Below are 10,706 nucleotides of genomic sequence, written 5' to 3'. Positions count from 1 at the left end.
TCTGGACTGTTAACCAGCAATCTGTGTAACAAAGGGAAGATTGGCCAGTAGCCATAATGCCACCATTCATCTGGCAAATTGGAACAGGTGGACACAGAGTGGCAGTCTTGATGGTTGGCACGGAGTCCCTCCCTCCCTCCTTTCCCAAAGCCTCCCCTCCGCCCCTGGCAGATCCCAGCATGTAGATCTTGAGCCGCATGGGGCGGGGTGGGGGGGTCAGGACTGAACCTTGCAGCATTCTTTAATTCGGAGGCCACAGCTATGAGCAGGAGCCCCCCCAGCACTGTCTTCTGGGACCTGTCCTCCGGGGAGGGTTGAAATGCCTGCAAGTCAGGGCGGAGGAGTCCCTGGTCCTCATCCCAGCAAGGTGACCGAGAAGGGTATCGTGGCTGATGGCACGGAGCGCCCCTGAGAAGAGCAGCAGACCCAGCAGGGACCCACTCCCGCTCTCCGGTTCCGGGTGCTCATTCATGCGCTGCGAAGGAGGAATGAATAGTCCTGCTGGACATGGCCGAGGGAGCCCTTTGTTCTTAATGGACACACACACACACACACTCAAGAAGAAGCCGTTCCAGGCCAGGGGGCATGATATGGAGCAGCCCTGACATGTTTCACTTTAAAAACTGAGTACGTGTGTGTGTGTGTGTGTGTGTGTCTTGCCAGGTGCCGATTTGCACAGCAGCTGCTGATGATGAGGGAAACCTGTCAGGGACAGATTTTTCTGGCATTTCTCCATTCCAAAATGCAACAAGAGGGCCAGTGTGGTGTAGTGGCTAGAGTGCTGGACTAGGACCGGGGAGACCCGAGTTCAAATCCCCATTCAGCCATGAGACTTGCTGGGTGACTCTGCCTGGGCCAGTCACTTCTCTCTCTCAGCCTAACCTACTTCACAGGGTTGTTGTGAGGAGAAACTTAAGTATCTAGTGCGCTGCTCTGGGCTCCTTGGAGGAAGAACGGGATATAAATGTAAAAATAAATAATAACAATAACCTCACCTGAGGCCACCTAGAGGGCCCTGCCTCTCTTTAGTGCCAGCCTCTGATCAGCTCCAGACACAGGCCTCTGGCAAACTTGGAGCTCTTTGACTGTGCCCAGAACCTGGGTCCCAATTCTCCAGACTCCTCCACTGGCTGATCACCAGTTCCCTGTCCTTGGCTCCCCTGCCCCTTTGATCCGGCTATGCTCCCCCCACATCCTCACTCGTCGTCCCTGGACAGGACCTCCTCCAAATATGCCTCAACTTGGGTAGCCACGAGTCACTACTGGGGGTCTTATGCTCCCCCCAGCAGCCTACTAGATGACAGCAGGTCCCTAGGTCACTGAAGTCCTGCCCAGGGGCCACTCACTGGCCTTTCCATGCAGCAGGGTGCATAAGAGGTTCTCCAGCTTCCCTTGCTCTGCTGTGTCTCTCTTGCTGCCTCTCCTGCCTGCTGGGGGTGCCCCCTGGCTTCTTCCACCCTCTGGCTTGACCCTCTGTCTCCTGAGTGTTGGCGTGGCTTGACCTTGCACCCGTTTCTGGCTCCTGGCTCCTGTTCCAGCCCTCTGGTTTTGACTGATGCTGGGCTTGGTTTCCAGGGTGCTCCTGCGTCCTCCTGGTGCCTGCCTGCCTGCCTGCCTGCCTGCCTGGTGTGACTTCTGGTTCCCTCCTGACTCTCCCGGTCCTGGCCTTGGACCTGAGCCCCCAGGGACTGCTGCCCAGCTGCCTGACACTTGGCATCCCTGGGGCCTGAAAGCCGCCCTATCTCCGGCCTTGGGGGACCCAGAAATCCAGGCTGCTTGCATAGCTTGGTAGCTAAGACAGCAGAGCAATGGGGAGGGGCTCACACGAGAGCAGCTGGGCTTAGTGGTGGTGGTGGTGGTGGTGGTGGTGTGCTTGTGGAGAGTCTGTGAGAGCAGTTTGTGCCAGCAAGTGAGCGAGGGAGTGGGCACTGTCTAAGCGAGATTGTCTCATCACTGAGGTGCTGGGTGCCTGGGTGTGCCGAGAGGGAGGGCCGTCGGAAGCCAGCCCTCCCCACTTCCCATGTGATCCGCGGCAGCATCTCTTGCACACCTTCTTCTCCTGGGCTCAGCTCTCCCTCTCAGGCAGCTGCTGGGTCTCTGCGCCGCCTGCTTCCAGCTTTCGGCAGCAGGGAGATGGGCAGCTGTGGCGAGCGGCGGCTGCTGGCCAGCAGGAGTCGGGAGGCGACGCCGCAAGCCGGGGGGCAGCAGCGCCTCCTTTCCTGATGGGATGCAAGCCCCCTCCTCCTCCTCCTCCTCCTCCTCCTCCTCCTCCCCCGCCAAAAGGTCCCGCCAGAACCCCCGCCGGACCCAGGCAAAGGCCCGTGGGAGGAGACGCCTCCTGGCATCGGCGGGCGCCGAAGTCTAGCCTCGCGGGGAGCTGTCCGCGTCAGCACGCGGAGTTCGCGGGGAGCTGTCCGCTTCAGCACCACCGCCCCGGGCCGGCGAGCGCGGGCCGGGCGCTGTCCGCGTCAGGGCGGCGGGAAGGGAGCGGCCCTCTCCAGCCCGCCGCGCCGTCTCCATCCTCGCCTGCGCAGAGCTTTCCCCTCCGCACCGGGCGCAGGCAGGGCGGTTCAGCCCCGGGGGGCACCCGCGAGCGGCCTTCCCTGCTGCGGGCCCCGACGCCGCCACCGCCGCCCCGGGAATCCGCTTCTCGCGCTGCTGCTCGCTCGGCGGCGTCTCCCGACTCGGCGGCTGAGGACGGCGGCGCTCTCTCCGCAGCCCCCGCCTCCTGCCGCTCCCGCCGCTGCCGCTGCCTCTCCTGGCTGGCTGGCTCTCGCAGCACACACGCACAGGCGGCGTTGCGCTCCGGCAGCTCGTCTCGGGAGTCCTCCTGGCCTCGGCGTCGCCAGGGCGGCTGCGGCGGTGACAGGCGGCCGCTCGCTCTCCGCGGCTGAGCGGCCAGGGCGGAGCGGCACGTCTTCCGCGCGCAGCCTGCTCGGGGCTCGGGGATGAGCGTCAGGCGCCTGGCCGCCGGGTTGCAGCAGCAGCCGCATGGCCCCTCCGAGAGAGGCGCGGCGGCCGGGGTCCCCGGCAGGGGCGGAGAGCGCCTGAGGAGCCGGCCAGCGCCCTCCCTCCTCCTGGGCAGAGCGGGGCTCGAGTAGCCCGCCGCCCCTTCCCTCCATGCCTCCAGCGGCAGCAGCAGCAGCAGCACGTCCTCGCCTCGCCTTCCCTCTGGCTCGATGCCCGCGGTGCCATGAATCACTATGAGGATGTGTGACCGAGGAATCCAGATGCTGATCACCACCCTGGGAGCCTTCGCAGCGTTCAGCCTCATGACCATCGCGGTGGGCACGGACTATTGGCTGTACTCCAGGGGGGTGTGCAGGACTAAGTCCACGAGCGACAACGACACCAGCAGGAAGAACGAGGAGGTCATGACCCACTCGGGCCTGTGGAGAACCTGCTGCCTGGAAGGTACCGAACCCCCGCCCCCAGCCCTCCTCCCGAGTAGCCTCTTCCTTCTGGGGCAAGTCTGTGCGCGGGCGGGGGGGCGCAGCCTGGCCTGTATGTAGCAGAGGCAGAGCAGGAGAAAGCCGGGTTGCTTTCCTGGGGAAAGTTTGTCGGAGAGGGGCAGAGAGACCTCCCCCCACAGCCCCTCCCACTGACCCCCCCCCCTTCGTCTCAGCACTTCTGCACTGTGAGCTTCGGACTCGGCTCTGAGCTCCTACTTGGGGCTAAGCACCTTCGTGCCCATGGTGGGGGGTGAGAAGAACCCTCCAGGTCAGTGCCCCCCCCATCCCTAGAAGGAGTCCTCCTTAGGCTCCACACCAGACAGGCAAGCTGGGGGGGAGGGGAGGGAGGGGGGTGCCTCCCCTGCCCCCTTGACTCTTTCATGCTTGATGGGGGTTTTCCCCTCCAAAGTATTATCATCACATTTGCTTTAACTACAAGAGGAGACTAGACTCCACAGGCCAGGTCCACCTGTTGCTGTGTGTGTGCCTTTAAAAAAAAAGAAAGAAAGAAAGATGTTGGTACTTGTGAAATTGATTCCCGGAGCAAAGGACAGGCTAGGAGTTGGATCCGCAGAGTTCTTCTCCGTGTGCTTTGCCTTAACTCTTGGCTGTGGTGATGGCGGGTGGGGGGAGTCTTGAAGAAGCTTTGCCGGGGAAGGCAAATCATATCCGCATGCAAAGGGTGCTGATGGTCTACTCCGCTTCCACATTCATCTAGGGTCCCCCACCCCAAGGATACTGAATGTCACCTTCATTAAGATCATGGTGAGGCACTGGGGGGGGTGCTATGGGGGAGGGCATTTACAATATGGCAGGAGCTTCTTCATATTCTTTTTCCTTCCTTCCTTCCCAGGTGCCCCCCCCACCTCCACATAGGCATTGCATGCTTCTATTTTCAGAACATCTCTCTGAATCTGTATGTTACCAGAGAAACTGATTTAAACCACACACACACACACACACACACACACACCCCTAAGAGCTTCACTCTCGTTTCTCCTCCCCCTACGCAAGTGTGAATAGTTAGACTTGCATGGATGCAGGTTCAGAAATAAGCCAATTGATCTTAAAATGGTGAGAATCCCATTCCTCTTTCAAGTCACGGACAGGGAGGTTGGGGGCTGCATTCTTGTAAGGGGATGGCGCTCCAGCTTGCAAAGACAGAGCCCTCCCTGCTCCTCTTTGGAGCCACTGAAGCCATCGTGCTGATATTATATATAATCTCCCTCTTAAGCTCCCGTGAGTCACCAGGATGGCACTCCATGTCTCTGCCCACTGGTCTTTAAAATCCACCCCCCCCATCTTGTGTAGGTGGGTGAATGCAAAGATCCCACTCTTTGGGAAATGCAGCATGAAACAATGTGCTGGAGCGATGCGCTCATCCCCTCCTGTCAGTGCCTTCTCCCTTGCATGCTGCCCCCCCAAAGAGCAGCCCAATCCAGCTCATCTCTAGCTGTAGTCGGCTTCCTCTTCTCCTGCCCGTGAAACTTCAGTTCACCTTTTCCAAGTGATCTTTGCTCCAGGTGGGCATGGGGAGATGAGGCCCAGTGATGGGGGTGAGCACCTGATGTCCATGCAAAATGGCTCAGTCGGAAGGTCATAGGTGGCCAGACTAAGGCAACATATGAGAGGGAAGGCCGCCAGGTAGAAGCACTCATGGGAAGTGGACTGCAGAGTCCTAAGAGCTGGATCCAGGATGCTTCCCCACTCCAGCCCCAGGAGACAAAAATAAGGTCATGCCTTTTATGGGGCCAACAGATGTCCAAATTGCCGGAAGCAAGCTTTTGAGGTGCAGGCAGGAGCAATCTTCTCCAGCCAGATGTGTCCACAGCAAAGAACTCAGCAGATAATCATGCTGAAAACATCCGTTGGTCTCTCTCCTCTCCTCAGAAGGGGGCCCAGCTAAGCCGAATGAATGTGTGTTGCATCCAGATGCTCTGGAGAGGAAAAGCGGAGAGCAGCTCTTGACTCTCCGACCCGCCACCTCCAGGGCTGGATATCTGGCATCTGTAGATCTCCCGAGCATGCCTAATGATGTCACTGTTGCCCACACGGCAGTCCTAGGTGTATTACTGACTGGGGTCTCATTTTGCTTGAGACAGACAATCATGGCGAGGCATAACTGTGGCTTGGGCTGGAGGGCTTCAGGGAGGCTCGGGCAGACAGGTGGGCGACAACTTTCTATGGACTGCTGCAGCTCCGTTGCTCTTCGGTTGCCGCTGGAGGGACAGACGCCTAGCAGCTCCTGGCTGCCCAGAGATTCATTGGCTACCTTGTGTTTGAGGAACGGGCTGGCTCTGTTGAGCAACGGCAAGGTTTCTTCTCTTGCAGTGGAATAAGAGGAGGGGTCTGCGGAAGGGCTGGGAAACCTGGGGGTGGGGTGTGCTCCTTTCCTCCGCCGCCGCCTCACCCAGGGTGTGTGTAGTGGCTGGTTAGCCCTGAGGCCCTCGCGACTGACGCCAAGGAGTTCATGGTCCACGCTGCGAAAATGTCCAGAGATGGTGTCATGTGAGCTGTAACTGGGCCTCTGCTCTCACAGCAGGGTCAGGGCAGGTCGTCCCCCTTGGTCTCTCCACCCCACGTCAGTACAGGGATCATCAGAGAGGTCTGCCTTACAGAGTTGCTGTTGTCGTAAGGGTCACTGAGATGAGTCTGTGCAGCCTGGGGGCGGGGTGGGGGGAGGCTGCTTCGCACTGTGAGGTCAGCACCCAGTGTGGGTTATGACGTTCTTGGGACTGGGCAAAAGGCGTCCGGACTCCAACAGGTGTGGGGGAACTCCAGGGAGCTCCTGGAATGGCTGGAGGATGTGGTGCAGAGTTTGGTTTCTGAATGGCGAGGTGGTCCTGAGGCTCTCGGGCTCTCCCAAGGCATGCTCTCGGCAGGATTCCTTTGCTGCTCCGGGGTTGTGGTTTCTCAGCGGGAGGGAAAAGCCCCTCTCTGTGCCCTTGGTGGATTTTGGAGGTCATCATGGCGCTGCTGAATTATGCTGGGCCTTGGCTATTTAGGCCTATGGGTGGGTAGGTGCTGAGGACAGAAAGCAAAAGGCAGCACCTTAAGGTGTGCCAGGCAGAGCTTTGTCACCTTGGGGCTCAGCCCCTGCCTGGATCTGGCCGATAACACTGAATGAGGCAGGGAGGGGGAGGCCAAGCTGGCAGGGTCTGCTTGCTTCTCAGGCACCGTAGGAAGGGCGTGCAGGTTGCCTGCTTGGATCAACCAGAAGGTCTTCCTCACCTAGCACTTTGCCACCAAGAGGGACCTTGGGACATGCCCCACAGACATCTGCAAGCGGAGCTTGGAGGCTACAGCCTTGTCCCAGGAGCCCATATCCAAGTCTCTGCCTCTCATTCTGCAGAAAGCAAGCATCAGGGGCCCTCCAAAGATGCAGCCACGTTTATGCCCCTGAACCCTCTGGGGCAGTGGCCTCCGTGCCTTCGGACTGGCCCACCCCTCTGCTTTTAGCAGGAGATCAGGGGGATTTCTAGACTTGGGAAGCTTCACGGCTGACTCCTGTCTATCCAAGTGAGGTTAAAGGCCCAAGCACAGTCCTTGGCCATTGTTTCCTGGTGACTTGGCAGCCCGACACTCCAGTTCGTTACCAGCTGCCATGAAAAAGGGTGCTTCAAAGTGGCTGGCTGCAGTCCGTGGAGAACCGCTTGTTAAGGGTCTCCTAAGTAACAAAAACTCTCTGCGAGTAGAAATGTAGCACATCAAGGAGAAAAGGTTCTGGCACTCTCTCTCTCTCATGCAACATTTTTACCTGCAGGGAGCACCAGAGGTGTTTCCCGTGGGCATCACGCCCCCAGCTTGCAGCTGAAAGCAGAGCTGTCCCTTGCAGCACCTCCGAAGGCCTCCTCACGCCTGCTGGCAGCATACAGGGGGAGGGGGGAGCAAATGTTGCTCCAGGAAGCAGAGGCAGCTGTGCCTCCTTGAGTGCCCACCCCCGGTCAGGACAAGCTGCTGCTGCCCATTGCAATGTGGAGGTGATGAGTCTTACTTGCTGTGTCCTTGTGAGGGCTACAAGATGATTCATGGGAAGGGCTTCGGACGCTCGCAGGCACCCAAGAGTTACTAAGCAGTATTATGGATGGGCTGAGCCTAATACACAGTGCTGTACACGCTGGAGCCCAAGGGACGGAGGCCCTCCAGGGTGTGGTGGTTATGGTGGGAAAGGGCACTCTGTACATGCTCAGATTCACAGATTATTTCACCCATACCCTTGCCCCACCTCTTTGTCCTTGTAGAGGAAATTTTAAAAAAAGCAAACTTAGCACTGGAAATGGTTCCTTTCCTCCTATCACCCATCCAAACAAACCATTGCAAGCCGTTAACATTTATTATTTATTTATTTGATTTTCATACTGCCCTTCCAAAATGGCTCAGGGCAGTTTACAATTGTCCTCAGGCAGAAGGTCTTTGCCAAGGGAATGGCCAAGGGGCAACCAGAGAGGTCACCGTATCTTAAGAAGGATATTGTAGGACCAGAAAGGGGGCAGAAGAGGGCAAGCCAAATGATCAGGGGCCTAGCAAGGTTGGAGTGGGCCCAGAGACAAGATTTTAAAACGGGCCCCTCCTGATATACACACACAAACACACTTCACAATAGATCGTGCACTCACATCCCCATTATGAATACGCTGAATATCTAGTTCACATTGAATCTAGTTTTTTAACTCTCTGCTCCCTTCTTGGGTGACGGAGCCATCCTGCTGGGCCCGCCTGAGCCGCGCCAGCATCTTCTTCCTTTGCTCATGCATATTGACAGAACTCAGCCATGGGTCAAGAGGAGGCTGTATGCCTGGAGTCCCTGAGAAGGCAAGGGAGCTCTGAGCCTTCACTGCAGCGTTTGAAATCCCAACACAATGATGAGCGGTGAGGCCATTTCTCCTTCTAGGCAGGCTGAGTCTCCCTTGGCCATTCAAACCACCTTTGATTCCCTCTTAGCTTGAAAAGTCCCTCTGAATTTTTAAATTCGAGTTCTCATCTCTCGGTTTGCTATAAAATGCCAATTAGACAGGCAGGGAAGAATTCTACCTGCTCCAGTGAAGCCCAAAGAGAAGCAGCATGGTGTGGATGTTGGCTTCGTGCCAGTTTAGCAATGGCCCGGCCTGTTGGCCAAGGGGGTGGGGGGGCTTCACGCACACTTACTGACCACCACCCACCGTGCAAGGGAGGGGGAGGGGGCGTGGGAGTGGGGAGGGGCCTGGCTAAGGAGGAATCCTGTGCTCTTCTGCAGCCTGTTCCCTCCCCACCCCAACTCTTGCAATGATGCCATCACATCGTGATGTCAGGAATGGAAGAGGGAGCAGAGAACTTGCATTTTGGGCAGCATAGAAATGTATTAAATAAATGAATGAATGAGTAAGTCGGAAGACACCCATTGAAATCAGTAGAGAGGCCCAACCAGAAGATTGCCTGTGTGCCTCAACCCCATCCCATACGGGTGCAGTAGATATGGTGGGAAGTGTCCTTTTGTATTGTCTGTGCAACAGAGACATCCGTTCTGTGTTTATTGCTCTGATTTTGTTGGAATGCCAGGCAAGATTGATGATTTTTATGTTTCCCTCTTTCTTTCAGATGTTGATGATGATATAATATTTAAGGCTGCAAAATGTTGTGCTATGACTTGCATTACTAGAAATATGCTGGTTAAATCATTTAATTCGCTTGGATCAGTTGCATTCTTAGAGTTTAAGTTGTTTAGATTATTTTATATGTATTTACATACTACTACTACTATGACGACGATAAATATTTATATACCACTCTTCAACAAATTCTCAAAGCGGTTTACATAGAGAAATAATACATAAATAAGACGGCTCCCTGTCGCCAAAGGGCTCACAATCTAAAAAAGAAACACAAGGTAGACGCCAGCAACAGCCACTGGAGGGATGCTGTGCTGGGGATGGAGAGGGCCCGTTGCTCTCCCCCTGCTCAATCAAGAGGATCACCACTTTCAAAAGGTGCCTGGGCTCAGTTAGCAGCGGGTGAATAGATAGATAGATAGATAGATAGATAGATAGATAGATAGATAGATAGATAGATAGATAGATAGACAGATAGATGTCTCTGTACTGTTTTCTCCTATTGTCTTGTATGGTTGCATCATTTGGGATGCTGGCCTTGGGCCATGACCAGTCCCCTCAACTAGCCCCACCCCTCCCCCTACAGCCACAAGAGCACATACAAGCCCTGGTGTGGGACTCTCCAGATGCCCCCCAGCGCAGCGATGGTGTCGCTTCAGTGGGGGAGGCACTGTGGTCTCTTCCGGGCGGCCGTCTGGCGCCCTCGGCTGGGGGGTGAGCCGGGCAGGGTGACACCAACAAGGCCCTTGCAAAGTCAGCACATGCCGGTGGGTGCTTTCCACGCAGGGCTAACATGGGGCTAGCATCGGTGTGCAGCATCGTGACGGGTGGGTGTTGACAAGAGTTGCCAGGGACACTGTCCACGTTGCTAAGTTGTCTCTGAGCTATTCTGGGGCTCTCCGCTTTGCTGCCGGGAGCGCGTAGGATCCCAGCTACTTTAGTCTTGCGTTTGCCTGAGCACAGCGGCAGTAAGCAGATTGGATCAGTCAGTCTCCAGATGGACATCAACATCAAGAGGACTCCTGGCCATGTAGAGCAAGCTGGGGTCACCAAAGGGCTCTGACCAAGAGAGTCCAAGATGCCTTTCCTCTTTTGGCCAAGATTCGGAGAGCCGGGACTTCTGCCCAGCTCAGAGAAGCACAATGCAAATTAGGCCACCATGGCATCACCAGCCACAGAAGGCCTGCCTTCCTAGCCTGCCCCCCACCCCACCCCACATACTACAAAACCGCCTTGGAAAGATCATTATGTAAGGCAAATGTGGTTCAGTGTTGGCAAGTGTAAAGTGAGGTATACTGGGGCAAAAAATCCCAACTTCACATATATGCTGATGGGAACCTAGGAAGCTGCCATATACTGAGTCAGACCCTTGGTCTCTCTAGCTCAGTATTGTCTTCACAGACTGGCAGCAGATTCTCCAAGGTGGCAGACAGGAGTCTCCCTCAGCCTCGGAGATGCTGCCAGGGAGGGAACCTGGAACCTGGATGCTCTTCCCAGAGCGGCTCCATCCCCTGAGGGGAATCTCTTCCAGCACTCACACTTCTAGTCTCCCTTTCATATGCAACCAGGGTAGACCTTGCTTTGCTAAGGGGACAAGTCATGCTTGCTACCACAAGACCAGCTCTCCTCTCATCTTAGTTTTGTAGTGGGCAGCTCATTGTGTGGCGGC

General features: G+C 56.5%; 1 protein-coding gene across 2 annotated transcripts in view; it reads left to right on the top strand.

Moving 5' to 3' along the window:
* The first annotated feature begins 3,203 nt into the window (after positions 1-3,203).
* The window catches only part of CACNG3 (calcium voltage-gated channel auxiliary subunit gamma 3), a 29,278-nt gene continuing 21,775 nt past the window's right edge, over positions 3,204-10,706 (top strand). For both annotated transcript variants that reach the window (XM_053276768.1, XM_053276766.1), the window contains exon 1: positions 3,204-3,414. In XM_053276768.1, coding sequence (XP_053132743.1) covers positions 3,204-3,414 — 211 coding nt within the window. The remainder of the gene's footprint in view (positions 3,415-10,706) is intronic.

Source organism: Hemicordylus capensis, chromosome 13 (genome assembly GCF_027244095.1).
Source record: "Hemicordylus capensis ecotype Gifberg chromosome 13, rHemCap1.1.pri, whole genome shotgun sequence".
Lineage (NCBI taxonomy): Eukaryota > Metazoa > Chordata > Lepidosauria > Squamata > Cordylidae > Hemicordylus > Hemicordylus capensis.
Note: the sequence above shows the minus strand (reverse complement) of the source record. Positions and strands in the feature narration are given on the sequence as shown.